Here is an 18,911-nt window from a genome sequence, read left to right on the forward strand (position 1 = left end):
ACCAGAACTCCCGGCACTCGCAAGGCTGAGGCAGGATTCTGAGCGTGGTCAGTCTGCACTACGTAAAGAGACCCTGTCTGGCAGAGGTCTCCTCCCAAGAAAAGGGCCTATTATGCAAGCACAATGAAATCATTGAACTACGACAGGCATGGTGGTTACACCTTTAATCCTGGTAGTCAGGAGGCTGAAGCAGGAGGAGCTCCCTGAGTTAGAGAATAGTCTGGTCTACATGGAGAGTTCCAGGCCAGTCAGGGCCACATAGTGAGATCTAAATAAGTGAGACTCAAAACAGAATATTTTAAAAAAAAAAAAAAAAGGCAAACAAAACAAGTATTACCACACTGATCTGGCTCTTCCTTAGGGCTCTGAGGTGTCCCCCTCCCAGACTCCACATTTCCCTTCCCCCACTCCACACGCCCCTTCCTCCAGCCCCACACTGGGGGTTCTGCACACTGTGCCTCCAAAGCAGTTTCCTGTGAATCCTGGGAGGCCTCCCTGGAACAGTCACCCCAACACTCCCCCACAGAACCTAACCACTCAGTCTTCCTACCCCACACCTTGTCAGTCTGTCCAGAATCCCCGTGTGGGGAGGCTGAGAAGTGCCTCTGGGTCAAGAACGAGCAACCTGTGGCTTTTCTGCTCAAAAGGGCTGAGGAAAAGTTTATTTGGAGAGTTTATTAGGATGTGGTGCCTAGCTGGAGGAAGAGGAACCAGACAACCAGACTCTGTAGACTACACTGAGGAGTAGGACACAGGGACACAGGGGAGCGCAGCCTGCAGAACCTCCCCAACAGAATCAAGCTTTGAGCACATTCCTGGAACTTAAGAACATGTGGGTGCCTCCCAGTGCGCTCCTCGTCACTCAGTCTGTGCTAGGGACACCAGGCAAGCCTGCCCCCGGTCTTCACGGAGGTCCCTTCTGGCCCTGGGTTTGGGCAGTACCTCAACTTACAGACCACACAAATTCCAACAACTTGTTCAGAAATGAGTTTCTCAGAATGTTCGAACACATCTTAGGAGCTACTGGGTGGTGCTCTCTCTTTCCATTCGAAACGTGTGGATGTACACTGGTGTGGAACCCCAGGAGAAAACCTCTTGTGAAAGCCACAGGTCTCCACACACCCACCCTCTGAACTCTACCTTTTTTTTTTTTTAAATTGTATTTATTTTTATTTTTTGTGTATTAATGTTTTGCTTAAATATATGTCTGTTTACCATGTGTGTGCCTGGTGCCCATGGAAGTCAAAAGAGGGCACCAGATCACTTGGACCTGGAATTACAGGAGATTTGTCAGCCATGACATGGGTGCTGGGAATCAAACAGACATCCCCATACACCAGTGACCTTGTGACGGGGCCAGGTAAGGGAGCACATACCCATAATCCTAGCACTTGGAAGGCTGAGACAGGAGGACTGTGGTAAGTCTGAAGCCAGCTTGGACTAGAATGAGAACCTGTCTCAAAAAAACAAAACAAAACAAAACCCACCCTCCTCCCCTGCACAAATAAACAAGCCCAGAGTCCACTGGGAAGGGGCTTGTGGAAGTAGCTCCTAGCAGAGACATGAGAACCCGCACTGAAAACACACAAGACCAGCAAAGGCAAACAATAGGGCATAGCTTGGGCCCTCTTAGCAGGCACCTAGGCACATTTCTGAGTAGCCTGGGGATCAGCACTGTGTCTGTTTCCCTAGAAGCAGAGGCATCTGCTGCGGAGGCACTGCGCTGGGGGCGGGCTGTCTGCAAGGGCAAGGCCAGCAGCATGTCTGGTCGTGGTCATCAATTTACTAGATTAAGAGCTGTCTAGGAGTGGTGAGACATGCCTGTGTGTCTGGGAATGGGGTGTGTATGCTTCCAGAGGGACAGGGACTAGGAAAAAGGGGATTGACTTGACTGTGGGCAGCCTAAAGGGGTGGTGGAGGAAGCAGTGTGTGCTAAGTGTGTGGGCCCTCTCTCTGAGAGTGCCCGGCTCCCATTATCTTTGACCTATAAATGCAGAATGAAGACCAGTGTTCCAGGAGCTTCCAGGCCTTCAGAGCTGGGGCTGTTGGAGGGTCTGGAGTCTTGGCCTGGGCAGCTATGGTGTTCTCTGACTCTCCAGGGTGCACATGGCTGTGCTTGGACTCAGCCCTATGACGTAAGCAATACATACACCGAGGCTACTAGATTTGTTCCTCTACAGAACACTAACTGACGACCAGGATAAGGTGGCAGGGGCTATAGCAGCATCTTTTTTTTTTTTTTTTTAACATTTATTTATTTATTATATATACAATACTCTGTCTTGTATGTATGTCTGCAGGCCAGAAGAGGGCACCAGACCTCATTACAGATGGTTGTGAGCCACCATGTGGTTGCCAGGAACTGAACTCAGGACTGTTGGAAGAGCAGGCAATGCTCTTAACCACTGAGCCATCTCTTCAGCCCCGCTACAGCAGCATCTTAAAGGGGAATCAATGCCTGTGGCAAGTGAACAGCAGAGTTAGACCAAGTACTCATCCCTCAGAATGACTGGCATTTTCTTTACTGTTCAGCTGAAACGATGATAATATGATGTGATTTGTGCACGGCAACCTGGGTCACAGTCCCATAACAACAGCATAAAACTGGGGTCTCAGAGAGTACAGGGAGGATGGCTACGCCGTGGTGGCCATCCTTACCTGAACAGGACTTGGCCCACATGCTAAGGGCACCTGGAAAACACATCATACTCATGCATGCCATGGCTCCTCTTGGTGGCCCATCCTTAGGAAGGTGTCACAGTTCCACAGCACCACGAATGGCTTCCCAGATTCCAGTGCAAAGGACACAGGCCTGGAAACATCAGAATCAAGAGCACCATGCCAGGGGGACCGCTCTGCAACTTGCTCCGCTACAGCAGCTTCCTCATACGCCGGTTATGCTTGTCCACAGTCAGGGTAGCCTGGTCCACAGCCTCGGTGATGCCGTCCAGAGCTTCATCCTGGCGCTCGAGCTCTGCCTCGGTGTCCAGTGCCAGTCCCTTCAGCTTGCTCAGGATCTGGGAGAAGCACAAATGACAAGCATATGCACACTTCCGTCCTTTTCCCAACAGTGAAAGCCATGAGGACACAGCCTACAGAGCTGCTGCCTGGCTTGGCCTCCGCACTAGGCCTAACCCTGTGTACTGGCATTTCAAATATATTTTAATAAATAAAGACTGCCTGAAGATATGAGAGTAAAACAGTCCCACTGGTCAGCCTTACAGACCAGGTTATGGTAACACACCTTTAATCCCAGTAACCACACTAGTTGTCATAGAAACTGGAAGGTGCACGCCTTTAATCCCAGCCCTAGAGAGTATTACAAAATGGGAGGAAACAGCTCTCAGGTACGCAGTCTTCATCTCAGATTCCAGGAGGCAGGATCGCCATTTTGGACTGAGGTCGAGGTAAGAGCCAGTGGCTGTTTTGCTTTTCAGATCTTCGGGTTGAACCCCAATTTCTGACCCTGAGTTTTTCTTAATCGTCCCCGGATGCAGCTGCCCGCCATCATCAAGTGTGCACGGCCATCCCCAGAGGGCGCTGAGTGAAACCACTGCGGACCTGGGCTAACCGAGTCATGAGGCTGCATGGCTCCCACTGTCAGACAAACACGGGAACGAACCCTGAGCTCAGTACAGCAGTGCGCTGGTCATGCTACAGCAGCTGTGTGTGTGCTCACAGCTCCCATGCCAGCAAGGGACGCAAGCATTCAGACCCGGGTAAGTCACCAGATGTTGGTAATGGTGAAGTCCCCTCACTAGGCTCCCCCTAAATGCATCCTCATCATAAAACGACAAATGCCTCTAATTTAATAGGCTACACACAACACAAGGTCACTTTAAAAATGTAAGGCTGGCCATATTTACCCCAGTGCAGAGAACAGGTATGTGTGTCCGTGGGACCACTGCAGGCCAGAGAGGTCAAGGAGACTCACCTCCCATTAGCTGCCCACATTCACATCTGTGGTCCGCGTCATACTCCAGGCAGTTTCATTTTACCGCAGTCCCGAGCTCCTCACACTGTGGTTACTCTATGTTCTCACGAAGCTGGGTTAAGCAGCTAATATTCCCCAAGCTGACAGCAGAAAGGAAAGCACACTGAAAGGAAACAGCGCCCACCACTTGTGATGACTGTGAACACCTTCTTCTGGGGAAAGAAGTGGGCCACGGAAGAGGAATTGAGGAACCTGAGTCATCGGGACATCTTGGTCACAATCACTGTCTCCCCACAGCTGTTTATAACAGGGATGGGCTGAGTAGGGACTTCAGAGGCCCCTAACATCTGTCTAGTGACCCTCCCTGACCTCTACCTGTCCTATGAGGGTCTGGCCCAGCTACCACACACCTCTGGTGGTCCAAACTGCTCTATCGGCACCAGCTGGTGCCCCCAGTCACACACTGTGTGCTCAGTTCCAGTTCACAAAGGCACCCTTACTCACAGGCTGGCCTTTCCACCAGTGTGGCGACCTGGCCAAGCTGTGCCTTTGACTAACAACATACAACACAAGCAGGAGAAGCCAGGACAGTAAGCCTAAGTTCTTTCTTTCCTGACAGCTAGAGTCACATAAGCCATCCGCACAATAAACTGCAAACTTGAAAGGCCTGTGATGGGGCCACCAGTGGGTCTCGGGAGCTCCTCTAAAGACAGACACAGAGACTGTGACAGAGTGGGACAGCCCATGTCTCCATGAACACTGCTACCACAAGACAGGTCTGCTCCCCCAGAAGCCAGCTCGAGCTCTGAAAACACGCTGTGGGGTTAGCCCTGGAGATGGGCGGTGACACCATACAGTGGGTCTTTTCCATCTCCTACACTTGTGACCTCACCTAGTGGACACCAGACAGCAAAGGAAAACAAGGAAATGAGTCCCCTAACACCCATCCCACCCCTCTCTCTCGCCCATCGTCCTCTCTCACCTGCCTGCCACTTACGTCATCTGACAAGGCCCCCAGCCTCCGACGGTCAGGCCATACCAATCCCAGGCCATGCTTCTCTACAGACTCTGAGTCTGTGTGCACGTGGGTCCATCAGAGCACATGTCTTTCCAGAGGTATAAATTTACTGTGATGTGCTGATAGCGCGACTCTCGGCTAGCGCCCTGTCCTGAAGGTGTACGCGCCATGGTCTGAAATAGAAATGCTCTAGATTATGGCCTCTTTTAACTCTGGGCACCACAGCTTCTAGCCAGTCATGTGTGGGTCCTGTAGCCTCTCGGCCACAGCTCACTTAGTAGACAGACAGCTTGTCTTGTTTGCGTCTAAGAAGAACAGTGCTTGCAGGAAAGAAGAGAAGGGGGAAGAAGATGGAAGCCGCCCATGACTCAAAGTGTTACTCATCACATTAGACGGCAGGTTGGCATCCCCCCCCAACCCCAAATCTGCATCTTTCTGAGCTGATGTGACACCACTGCAGCTCTCGGGACAGGTCACATCAAAACGCAGGCGTGGAGGGACACACCTGCAAGATCAGGAGTTCAAGGCCAGTCAGTCCAGCCTTCATTACACAAAACCCTATCTCAAAACAACAAAAATAAAACATAAAACCTCCAAAATGTGGGCAGAGTGTTAGCTACTGTCTGAGATCACTTCGAGCATGTGTCAAAGGCACACACACAACAGGTGAATTTCACGCTTAGACTAGTCCCAGTCCGAGGCTATCTCACGTCTGAGAAATATTTCAAAATCCTAAATAATTCAAAACCAGTATGGTCCTGAGTGCTTCAGAAAAGGAATGTTCAGCCCATGTGAGCTGGATTTTATTACTACATCTACATGCTTGCGTGAAAACTAAAAAACACGATCAAAGTACACTTTCAGTTTGTTTCCTGTTGTTTACTTTTTCATTCTCTAGTTATTCTAAACAAAAGCTTGAACTGTGTGCCTCCTGCCATGCAACTCACAGAGCTTAATTTCAGAAAGTGTTCAGTTTTTTTTTTTATCTCAAACTTTTTAAAAATAAGATCCAAAAAAGCTGTGCACTGGCCATGAGCGCTAGCGCTCACTGGATCCAGACTGAGCCAGCTTACAAGAGACATAATCACTAGCTTGGCATTAACTGCCACAGGGGGATGACTGAGTCACAGCACCAGGGCACTGTGAGAAATCACACGTCCCTGGAAACAGAGCAAGACTCTATCTGTCTCATGGGGGCCTGTCCAGGATACTGGGCTAAAGGACCTACCCAGCCCTCACAGCCCGCAGTGCCATAAAGCTGCAGCGCAGGAAGAAGCAATGCATTCTTAAATGACCACAATTTGAGGTGTGAAAAGTGAATACACCCAAAATATACTTCAAAAGGTAAACAAACGAAAGTCATGATTGGTTAAGTATAGTACACACAACACAGAAGTCCCATATGTCAGTGTGAGTGTCAGCCAGGACAAACATGAATGCTAGCTATATGAAACAGGATCAAGGGACACGGGACATTGTGTCCACAAAGATCACCTCTATGACAGAGTCTGTGAAACAAACAAAATATCACCTCATTTCCAACTGCCATCTTTCTGAAAAGCTAGGTCGACTGTCCCTCCCCTGTGCACAGTGAAGCGGCAGCAAGAGAGAGGCTATGTGTGGGATGAGGACGCAGTGCAGTTGAAGCTCAGCCCCCAGAATTACATAAACCGGGTGTGGTGGTGTCTGCCTGCAATCCCAGCACTTGGGAGGTAAAGTCGGAAGACCAGAAATTCAAGGTCATCTTGACTAGGCTATGAGACCTTCTCAAAGAAAAAAAAAAAAAAAAAAAACAAGAAAAAAAAATCAGTGAAATCAGTGAAACTGTGTAGTCTGTGACTTCTGCCTAATAGTCAAAGAATAAAGAATATTCACATGTAATAATCCGTGGCCCAAACAGCTGATTGCCTATCCAAGTTTCAGCATTTTATTGTACAAATACTCAAAATACAGGCTGGTTGCTATTTAATCTTTGATTTGGAAAAACTCTCACAATTTTTTAAGTCTTAAAAATAGAACTCATTCCAAATAGGCTGCTAAGACCCCTTGGCCTGTCTGCCAGAATGCACTTGGAATTAATTAATCCTGCCCATACTGAAAAGACATCCAGCAGCTACTAGGTCCGCGGACACAGAAAGTCACAGAGCTAACCTTCTAAGCACTAATACCGCTGGAATATTGGGAGCCTTTTTTCTTTAAGAGGGGGATTGAAGTAATTAAATAGCACCACGCACATTCCATATAACAGGGGATGGAAAGAATGGAGCTCATGAAGTCTGGCCAAACCTTAAAAACAGTTGTTCCCCCTGTGGCCCGGGATGACAAGCTGTCTAGTCATCAGCTCACAATGCTGCCAGCCTCTGACATACCCAGGGGCCCCTTGATGGGCCCTCTCTGGCTGGGAGTCAAAGACCAGGCTCAGATGGATGTTCCCACAAGTCCCTGCTATGCAGCAAACAAGACTGCCACTCTGTGCAGACTACCTAACCGTCACCCAGTGCAGGACAGGCAAGACATGTAAACATGGGCAGGCATGTGTCCAGGAGAGTTTGGGAAGTTGAGGGCTCTTCTCTCGGGGAAGCTAAGCATGGAACACAACAATCAGCCATCAGCAGTCAGCGCCACTGTCCAAGAGTCCCATCAGCTCCTCCCAGTGTGTGTGGTGGGAGAAGGGAATAACAGTTCAGGTGACTTCAGGCAGGAAGTAGAGAGGGACACAAGAGATCAGGGAAGGAACAGACACCCCCTACCCTCACAACACACACACACACACACACACACAGAGAGAGAGAGAGCTGTGTCCCTAGGACAAGCACAATTGCCACTTTGCAAGGGGCTATTCCCAGGGAATCCTTGAGGAGGGCTCTCTAGCCTTCCTGGCCTTGAAAGGCCCATGAGTCCTCAAGGCTGCCCTGGACAAGAGTTCAAAGCCCAGCAGTATGTGACGAGCGGTCTATCTGCACGACACTGCCTGGACTGGAGACAAGCCCACCAACACAGCCCTGGCTGGTAGCCAGGTCATACCAGGGACACCAGAGGAGCAGAGAGAGACCTCAGCCTCCTTGCCATTTCTACACTGTCCGTAGTGACAGCACATTACGGAACCAGAGATGATAGAGGCAGTTTCGATGCACTGACCGCATGGACGTGCCCACACACTCTCTCAAGGGGTCTTGGCCTCGTAATGTGAAGCTGAGCTGTCAAGACAGTCTAGCTTTCTGTGTGCCCACACATGCCGCAGCACACAGGCTGCTGTCTTCACATAGGCTCTCAGGAAAGATGCCCTGCTCCACCTTGTCAGAGGACTCCAGGATACGGGGTATGAATCTGAGCACCTACAGTTATTGTGAGCTGGGCTGTCTGCTCTCAACTCTTCTTACACTGACTCACCCAGAAACTGTGAATTTTCCTACAGTGAGAAATTAGCAACCATTTAAGAACAGAGCTGGGATAAATCAAGCTGTCTGCAACTCTGAACGGTTCTTCCAGTTGAGCCATTAACATGCTGGGGAAAAGGTAAGGAGGGAAAGTTGGCTTTCACAACAGTGGAGCCCGAGGGGCTGCAGGAGCATGCTCTGCTGCAATCCATCACACGCAATGCTCACAGACCACCCTAGTCTCACGTCCCTGTGGCTGCATTCCTAGGGGCTCCTGGTGGTCTGGGGCTGGCAGGGAGGGTGGGTGTGAGGCTCCGCTCTCATAGTCTCCCCCATTACATGGTGTATATGGGCTTGTTTGTGTCATTTCTGGGGGGACTTGGAGACAGCAGAGTAGCTGAGCCCAGGTCTCCAGGGATCTGTGGGCCTTGAACCACTTCTGGCAGCCGGCTGCCAGGGACAAACAGCTGTTCTCACTTGAGGGTCAGCGTGATGCCTGAGTCCACAGGTCCAAGGCTGACCTAGAACACTGCTACACAACTCATAGGTGACCTGCAAGTGAGCCCAATGTTTGCAGAAGGACGGATCTTTACTACACAAAACAGGAGACACAGGGAAGATGCACTGAGGCACGGCTCCCCGAATTCAGAGCAATGTGAGGGCCTCGTACTGCTTCACGTGCCGTCGGTCTTTACCCAAGCCTTCAGGTACGACCCTGCTGCAGGTACGACCCTGCTGGATGACAGGGGACAGTGACAATCACCACACCCGACACGGTGAGTTAGTTATAAGGCAAGGGTGCAGTACCTACACCTCCCATCTCAGTACGCACTGCCTTTGTGCTGCACACCGACAGACAGACAGACAACATGCCTGTTCATCCCTTATTTGTCTGACAGGAGTCAATGGCATCAAAACTCAAGAGCTGCTCCCAGCCCAGACCAAAGCTACTTCGTACTTGCTGCCAACTGTGAGCAGCTACAGAGGAGTCTCTGGAGAGATCATGGAAGGCAATGCAGGGCTCCAGTGGACTTCTGCTAAAACCTACCTGAGCACCACAGCCCAGACTATGGGGAAGAGCACGTGCAGCCTCGCTGTGCTAACAACACCCCAACAACAGTCGCTCCTCAGCGGTGTGTCCTCTAACTCAGCTCAACTCTGGTATCTACTGCCTGGAGAGTCTGGGGGCTCAGTCCCCACTATGTCCCCACTCCAGGGGCACAGGTAAGCTCTCCCCTGATGACCAGCAGTATGTCGGAGTTCCTGCAGCCCCTCCTTGGCTTGTTCAAGCGGTTCACAGAACTTAGAGAACACTAGCTTAGGTTGACTGGTTCATCATGACACAGAGATGCAGGAGGCCAGGTATGGGTACAGGGCGGGGCTTCCATGCCTTCTGTGGGCACTCACCCTTAGGTCCTCCAATTGTTCAGCTGTCGGGAAGATGTCTGAAAATGTCTCTAGGCATTTATGGGGGTTTCACTAAATGGGGGTGCGTGGTCAAACCACTGGCCATTGGTGATACACTCAACCTTCGGCCCTTCTTCTGAGGTAAGGCTGAGGGTCTTCACATCCAGTTTTGCCCCGGTGTTTTGGTAACCAGCCCCACCCTGAAGTTACTCTGGTGGCTGTGGCTACTGGCCAGCAGAGGGATCATTAGCATGGGAAAATACTTGACTTTTGGATTCCCAGGACTTTAGGAGTGAAGCAGAGTATTCCACGCTTCAGTGACTTTCTCCAGCATACATCATATGCCAGGGAACGAATCTCATTAAATGTACAGTGACTGAAATAATAAGTTTCTTCTTCAACCACAGAGGAATCAAAGTAGAAATTTGGAAAGCCAAAACACTCATACATATACACAAATTAAACAGCAGCCCCGAAATAGCCAATGAAAGGAAATTAGTAAATTCTTAGAGACAAATGAAAATGAAAATACAGGAAACAAACTGAATCCATATGGGACAGATCACAGAGTGCAGAGGACTTGACGTGAGGAACTCCATGACATACCACGTTAGTAGCACAGTTGGAAAGACTGTCCACCAACAAAGGAAGGGCATCAACAAGAGCCAGCATGTCCTCCTGGTTAAATGCTCGGGCACAGAACAGAGGACCTTCTTCTAGAGGATGCATAGCAACTACCAACAGGGCACCCACACCCTCAAGGTCAAAAGAGTTAAGAAAGGGGCCGCAGTGGTTAAGAACACTGACTCTTCTTCCATAGGACCTGGGTTCAATTCCCAGAACCCACAGGTCAGCTCACAACTGTCTCTAATTCCAATTCTAGGGGGTCATACGCCCTCTTCTGGCTTCTGAGGGTATCGGGCTGGCATGTGGCACCACAGACATATGTGGGCGAACACTCATACACAAAATAATAAGAATTTATAAATGGTGAAGCAAGCAAGAAAAAAAATGCAACAGTCTTGGGAAAGCAGCACTGAGATGGCTCCCAGGGTCTTGTCTGACTGCAGAAAACCTAAGACTCAGCTACAAAAGTGAACAGGCTGGGCAAAGAACTCAGCACAGGACCAAAGTAGCACAAACCTGTAGCTGTCTATTGCAGCAGCAAAGGACTGGGAAAGGAAGCTGAGAAAATCATTCTGCTTACGATAGAATCCTAGAGAATGAAACAGCAGGCTAGTACAAGAGGGGAGAGGTGCACTGACTGAAGTTAGAGACTGAAACAAACAGAAAGATTCCCTAGGTGCCGGGCCAGAAGGCTTCAGGCTGTCCTGGCCACGGAACCTCCCAAAGTGACCCGGTGCAGGCATGGTCAAAATGCAAGCTGCAGTTTGTAAACCAAAATGGAAAGGCTAAACTTCATACTCTTGTGGAAGGGACCTAGAATAGTCAAAGCAATTCTCACAGAGTGGGAGCTGGATGTGCGGTATACACGTGTAATCCCAGCACTTGGGAGACTGGAGGCTCGGGAGTTCAAAGCCAATATCGGCTACATAATGAGTGTGAAGGCAGTCTGGGCTATACGAAACCCCGCCTCAAAAACTAAAATATAAACGAGAGAAGCATGACATACTTAGCAATTTTACTAAGGAGCTATAATAATCAAAACACTGACCATAGGCCAGAATAAAGAGTGAGAAACCCATCCTTCTATGGCTAATGGACTTTGACAGGGCCTCACAATAACTCAAAGTGGGAAAATGGTTCACTGGCAACACTCAGCGCCTCCTCTCACTACAAACTGTTCAAGGGATGGACCCTGAACTCAGGCTGGCAGACAAGTGGGTCCCCCTGGGCTCTATCCTTACAGGCTATGTGTGACCCTTGCCCATGAGACCTGCAGCACATGTGAGGGTCATCATGGTACATGGCCCTGTGTGAAGAAGACACATGGTCTCAGTGTGCAGACAGTGTGGGTGCAGAAGTCGAGTCGGTGATGCTCTGGCCAAGGAAAACAGGCCGAGGTGATGAGTAGTAAAGACCATGAGCCATGTTCCACATTTGCTCAAACGGAATTAAAAGGCAGAGATAGCAGACATGAATTTCTTTAATTTTTTATTATATTTATTTTTGGAGTTTTTTGTGTATACACACATGCATGTGGTGGTGAGACAATTTGTTCTTAATTTGTCACTTTTGTTTTGTTCTGAGACAGGGTCACACTGTGAGGCCCTAGTTGGCCTGTGCAGAGTAGGTTTCCTCAATCTCACAGAGATTCTCCTGCCTCTGTCTCCTGATTTCTGGGGATTAAAAACATGTACCACCATTCCCGGCATAGAATAACTTGTGAGACTTAGTTTTCTCCTTCTTCCATGTAGGTCCTAAGGGTCAAACTTGGGTCATCAGGCTTGGTAAAATGCCTTTACCCCGAGTCACTTCACTGGCCCACAAATTTCTTGAAGTGGGTTATATAACCAATAGAGAACCACAGCTTCTTTCCAGAAATCCACAGCTAACTATATGGGCACGTACAGGTACATGTGGAGCTGGGGTATAGGGAGCAGGTGGGGGACTCTAAAGATAAAACATCAAGTTGCAAGACCAACATGCAGGGCAGCCCTCTGCTGCCCGGTGTGAGGAGCCCACCACACCTGCTGAGCATGGCACGAGCTCTTAATCCCAGGGGCTCCCTTCCTCTGCCGCAGTCTGTTGTCAGGCTAGGCATCATTCTGCCTACAATCCACCACACCTGATCACCCTGATCTCTACTGTAGCTTCCCAGTAAAAGGTTAAGTGAGAAGAAGAACCTCTCAACTCAGGTCAGGACACAGAAACAGAGACAGGAAGACCCTGCACGAACGAGGAGAGCCCTGCTTTGGGAGAGCAATCTCCATTTTCTGTTTTATCATTTGTCAGTCCATCACCACCACCAATGCGTGGCTCTGCAGAGCCCTTGAACCGAGTGCAGCCACAGTTCTGAGGAGGAGCAGACACTGCCAGTTGTCAGTTGAGGGGCTTTGCCAAGTCAACCAGGGGATTGGTTTCCTTCTGGCCTCCTGGGCTCTTTCTCCCTAGCCGCAGTGACGCGGCAGCTGGTGGCCACAGACCGCGCACCCACTCAGCCCACTCCCGCCCCTGTGTAATCCTGGCCACCTCCCCATTAGCATCCCCAAATGCAATTTAAATCACCAGGACACATCTCAACATAATGGCTTTAATAGCATCTGCAACCAAAACCACAGCTGGATGGAGGAGGATTTCTTGCATTTTTGTTTTCCCCAGAATTTAACTCATTCCTACTTGTGTGTGAGCTTTAACTGTACAGCTAGGAATTCCTCTCTAAATATGAAACATGTGTTTTACCTTCAAAAGACCATTTCATGTAAAGCTAGGCTGCATCCCCTGACCAGTACAGAGTTCCCACCTGCCCAGTCTGGCATCATAGACCCCCTTGCAGCACCACTGATCTCAGTGTTCCAACACTAAGACCTCTATACATAATACCCAATGTTGCCAACAGGGACCACTTCAGGACCTCTAGGTACTGCCACAGACAGGCACTGTGGAGTCCTACTCCATCCCTGGCCTGGGCTATGTTCATCCTGACATCTTTCCGTCTGACCCTTAACTTCAGGATGAAGGCAGACAGATGTGATGCTCACAAACAGGAGGGGTCTCTCGACTACATGACCATCATTGCAGTTAACACACTGTGGGGCTCAGATGTTATCATAAAGGTTGGCATGAGGCACCCTCAGATGCAGCCTCCTGAGGCCAATGCATTCTTGCCCAAGCTCTCAGGAGAGTCCTCGGTGGAAACTCAGAGATGTGGGCCTTGACATACCAGCTTTCTCAAAATCTCATACAAGCAAGACCACACCCAGAAGGTCTTGAAGACAGTATGACTAGTGATCTACAGAAGATGCCGGTCACAGGCAGTGTGCCTGGGTCATGCTTAAACATAAACACTGGACCAAGAGAAAAGGAACAGGGGTCTATGGTTAAAGTATCTCATAGAAAAGATGACTTCCACCACCTCCCCAAAGAGGAAGCTGCTGAGCTCAGAGAAGTCTGTGCCTATGCAGACACATAACTGAGGTTTACTGAATGGCTGTTCACACTCATCTCTCAGACAGACAGTGCTCTGCTTACGGATGCCTGCTCCCCACCAAACAGAACCTGTATTTACCAACGACTCCCACAGATGAGGGGCAGAGCGGTTACCATCTTGAATGCAGCTGCAGGTCCTGATTAGAACAGACAGGCCTCATGGCAGGTCCAGGGCAATGTGAACACTGACTCGGCATTTTAATCATGTTTTTTTTTTTTTTAAAGATTTATTTAGCTTTACTTTATGTATATGACTCTTGTCTATATGTATGCATGTCCACTGTGCAAGCAGTACCCACAGAGACCAGGAGGAGGCAGTCCAGATGGCTGTGAGCAACCATGTGGTTTCTGGAAACCAAACCCAAAAAGCAAATACTCTTAATTGTTAAGCTGTCTCTTCAGCCCCCATTTTCATTTTCTAAATCAATAGGATTACATTTACCTATCACGCGTGTATTCATGTATGAACGTACGTTTATACATATGCACACACACAACTCATGATCCTACTGCCTCATCCTCATCTTCCTGATTTCTTAACAGCTCTTATCTGTCTGTTGCTTTTTGTTGTTTTGTTTTTAGAAAGTCTTTCTCAGTCTTCCTCAGAGAAACCCATCCCAACCTACCAGCTCTCTTATCTTCTAAGGACAGAGACTGAAATATCTGTAAAGAAAATGACATGCTGATGGGGTGCTTCTTCCAGAATCAGGAGAGGCAACCACACTGTCCAGGGTCACCGCAGAGAAGTAAATGTCAAGTATTTGTGTGGAGTATTTAACTTTCAACCATCTGAGAAAAAGTAGAAAACTTCTTCCAGAACCTAATGTTGAATACGAGAGATATGAGCAAGCTAACTTACCCTTAACTGGACATACATGGTTCTAGAGGAGAACATGTGTTCATGTACAGCACACAACATACAGTATCTATATACCATAAACACATGGACTCAGAGCACATGCATACTACACAGTCATATGTAAGTAGACAGAGTACACATAATATGCAGAACAGGCACAGCACACATATAGTACATACACATACAGTCCACACACATGCATACACACATATACAATGGGAGGCAATTGTACGTGCAGAGAGTGTGCACACTGTGAGTTTGTATGGCATGAAACTAGAGAGTTTGGACGGCAGCTGCATTCCTGTCCTTTCTCCAACTACAAAAACACAGCAAAGCCTGGGAACAAGCAGCTCCTTTTAGAGCAGTGGTTCTCAATCTTCCTAATGCTGCGATCCTTTAATGCAGTTCTTCATGTTGTGGTGACCCACAACCATAACATTATTTTCGTTGCTACTTCATAACTGTAATTTTGTTACTATTATGAATTGTAATGTGAATATCTGTGTTTTCCGATGGTCTTAGGTGACCCCCATGAAGCCTCCCCAAAGGTGTTGAGACCCACAGATTGAGAACCACTGTCTTAGTTAAAGGCATGCATAATCCAACAAGGGCCTGTCTTCAGGCAAGAGAGGTATGAGGCTCAGGCAGTAAGGACAGAGATGCTGAACTGGTCCACTGAGGCAGTAGGGACCCTCTACCTGTGTCAGCTCCTGGGCTTCCCCCTCAGAGAGTAGTGGCCAGTTCCTCTGCAGTTGCAGCTGCTCGCCTTCCTGGCCTCCCATGGGCAGCTCTCGGGGCGGAGTGCAGCCCATCAGTCTGGAAGCTGGAACGGAAAGCTGAGGTCAGTGGTGAAAACTGTCGGAAGGCGCAAACCACACACAAGCATTCAGCAGCTCACAGAGGGGCATTTAAGACTGCCACAGGCTTTGGCCTGAGGAGCACATCTGAGTGTCCATATGGGTACGTATGCACCTTGGCGGCTGGGCCTCTATTGAGCTGAATGCTTCACATCAAGGTGAGATTGCAACACTGTAAACACCCAGGGCTAATTCAGAAACTATCTCTTGAGAGAAGGACCTTTGATTCACATGTACAAATTTTAAAGATGTGGCATATAAAACACAAGATCTGTTGAACCCTAGTGAAACGTACATATAACACATCACCAGGAAATGTGGGGACAGTTGAGCTATTTCACAGAACACTGCGGTTCCAGAAAGCACAGGAAATGGCCAGCTATTGGAGCCAAGTGGAGCTACATGTACAAGCCTGCCCCACTCCAGTCTTAGTGAGTCAGAGCCACCCATCCTGTGGTCAGGCAGGCCTCAGCTCAATGGGGCAGCTCTGCAGCTCACATAGATCAACACACACCTGTGTGCTGGATAATCTCTGCACCCGAGATAGGACGGCTGGCAGTAACAGTGTAACTGGCATGACGCAGTGTGGCTCCTGGCGGCTGCCATGGGCACCTGTTCTTTATGTAGAGAGCAACTCCAGCCACAAACCCAGAGCTTCCTGGCCCAGATAAGGTCTGAGACTGAGGTCTGCTCTTTGCTCTTCCCTACAATAGGGGGCGCCTAGGTACAGGGCAGGGGGGGCATGGGGGCGGAGAAGAGGGGCACAGGGCAGTAGCCAGGAGCATTTACTAGGCTGGGAGGAAATGGGGAGAACAGTCTGACAAGCAGCCTGAAAAGCAGTGGCTTTTCCACATCTCTAAGCTAGACAAGGGAGAGCAGCCTGGAGCTCTCTCCACACAAGGAAAGGAGGCACAGCTCGGGGGCGCTCGGTGGGCTGAGGGCAGGAACCAAAAGGATCAGTCACTGAGACATGCCTGTCTTCCCCAGGAGAGAGACCAGGGGCTCCCAGCTCAGCACAGAGTTCCCTTCCTCTGTGTTGCTTCCAACTGTCTGACAGGCAAGCCTGAGAGAGGCAGGAGCAGAAAGAAGTGGCCACACCCTCAGGAGGAAGGCAGGCAGGGTGAGGTCAGGCCCACAGGACTGTAGGCGAAGAGGTGAACACCCTTTTCAGCTCACCCACACTGCACACTTTACGGTGTGTAAATCTAATCTACCAAATAGCAGAGTTAGGGCCTAACACTGGGACAGTGGATTTCCTACTACATTCCTTTTTTTCTTTTTTCTTCTTTTTCAAGGCAGGAAGGGTTTCTCTGTGTAGACCAGGCTGGCCTCGAACTCAAGAGATTCGCCTGCCTCTGCCTCCTGAGTGCTGGGATTAAAGGCATGCACCACCACGGCATAGCCCCTACTACATTAAAAAAATAAATAAAAACAAAAAACAAAACAGCAACAACCCAAATTGATTACAAACTTGTGTTTGCCAGGAGCTAATAATGGATGGTGGTAGCTACTAGCCTCCCCCACCCACTTCCCAGGGCTCACAGCTGAGCTCCTCTGTCCATGGGAGTTCTTGGCCGGTACAGCCACTACTTTACAGCGAGTGGACACAGCTAACCGGGCTGAGGCTGGGAAGAGCAGAAAACGTGTGTGAGCAATCATCAGCCTGAGAAGATAGTGGTAGGTAGGCTTGGGGTGGGAGCCCAGTACAAAGAGGGCTCTTCCGGGTAGGTGAGGGGGCAAAGAAGCCCACTGCCTGCACTTGGGGTCCCTCTGCCTTGTGCCAACCAGCTCGTGTATCTGGGGCATGGTGATCCTCTCCGCCTGGTCTGTAATTAGCGGTGTACACTGTGACGTCACACTGCACAGTCTCAGTGCTCCCATGCTGCTGAGGCCTTTCCCCAGAGCCGCTGACCATGGCTACCACACTTCAAGCTACGGGAGACTCTGACTGAAGGAGACAACCAGACTGGCTGAAGACTCCCCAGTGACTGAAACCTCAGGGCTGATGCTGACTGACTGGACTTCAATAGCTTCGATAATCAGGGCTTCACCAAACAGAAAGCTGAAGCAGGACTCTCCTAATGGATGCTACTAATGACCCGCAGGCACATGGAGTCTGGGATGCTTTCCATGAGCTGTGGGGTCAGCTGGGACCCATCGGAGCCGCAGAACTCTGCCACCTCCAAGGCTGACCGCTGCTGTTCTGAAACATCTGAGAAGAATTACTGTGGCTCTGGACAGGACGGTTCCTATCTCTTTCGTCACTACCGATCTGTTTAATACAAGCAGCAGAAATGGCTCCTGCAGCGAGGAGGACTGCAGGGACAAAGAGGCCTAAGATAGTCCTAAGTCAGTTAGCGAAGGGACAGACACTGGCCCCCAGATGGCCCTCTGGGACACAGGTCAGAGCAAAGACACCAAGCCTGACCCAGACAGATCCCTCTCCAGGCTACAGAGCCTTGCATCCCTCGTCTGTACTTGGAAAGCAGCTCCTCTGGCAGGGGCTGCAGGCTGTATGGGGCCCGAGAAGCTGGTGCACAGGTCAGAAAACAAAATGCACACTCACCCACAGGGCAGGACAGACTGAGGAAGGAGGAACAGAGGGGGTCATATTGTGTTCCCATACTTCCACAGTGACTATGTAGCACACAGTTACATTGAGGCAGGAAGGGCCAAGCCATTCTCCCTGCTCAGCCTCCTGGCCAGCCCAGATCACAACTGTGCAACCCTGAGAATCCCGTCTTTGGACCCCATGATCACCATTGCAGTGCCACCCACATCTGTATCCCCACAAACCCTGCCCTTGGCCCAGAGATTCCCCATCACGCAAAAGGCAGTATGTGTATCATCACGGACTCCTTGTGAGAGCTCAGCCAAACACAGCACAGGACTTGCACACTTGAGGACCTCACCCTGGGGCGCTGTTATGGCTAGTTTTTATGTCAACTTGCCATAAGTTAGAGTCACCAGAGAAGAGGAAACCAACTGAGGAAATGCCTCCCTAAGATCAATCTGTAGGCAGCCTATAGGGCATTTTCTTATTGAGTGAAGGGGAAGGGCCTAGCCATTATGGGTGGGGTTACCTCTGGGCTGATGTTCCCGGGTCATACAAGAAGGGCATCTAAGCAAACCATAGGAAAAGCCAGTAAGCAGCATCTCTCCATGGTCTCTGCATCAGCTCCTGCCTCCAGGTTCCTGCCCTGACTGCCTCTGATGATGAGCTGTTACATGGGAGTGTGAGCAGAACAAGCCCTCTCTTCCCCCAACTTGCTTTTGCTCATGGTGCTTCATCACAGCAATAGAAACCCTGACTATGACAAATGCCTGTATCCTAGGACTCCCAGGAATT

At 49.7% G+C, this 18,911-nt stretch overlaps 1 protein-coding gene across 5 annotated transcripts in view; it reads right to left on the reverse strand.

Annotated features, from left to right (window-relative positions):
* Nucleotides 1–434: 434 nt before the first annotated feature.
* Nucleotides 435–18,911, reverse strand: part of Snap47 (synaptosome associated protein 47) — a 48,195-nt gene continuing 29,718 nt past the window's right edge. For 4 of the 5 annotated variants that reach the window (XM_050163678.1, XM_050163676.1, XM_050163679.1 and 1 more), the window contains 2 exons: nucleotides 15,404–15,528; nucleotides 435–3,017 (listed from right to left, as the gene is read on the reverse strand). In XM_050163678.1, the coding sequence (XP_050019635.1) occupies nucleotides 2,871–3,017; nucleotides 15,404–15,528 (272 nt within the window). In that variant the 3' untranslated portion in view covers nucleotides 435–2,870. The remainder of the gene's footprint in view (nucleotides 3,018–15,403; nucleotides 15,529–18,911) is intronic. The other variant, XM_050163677.1, reaches the window with a different exon arrangement.

Source organism: Alexandromys fortis, unplaced genomic scaffold, assembly GCF_014885135.2.
Source record: "Alexandromys fortis isolate MF-2015 unplaced genomic scaffold, M_Fortis_MF-2015_v1.1 scaffold_149, whole genome shotgun sequence".
NCBI classification, from domain to species: Eukaryota; Metazoa; Chordata; class Mammalia; order Rodentia; family Cricetidae; genus Alexandromys; species Alexandromys fortis.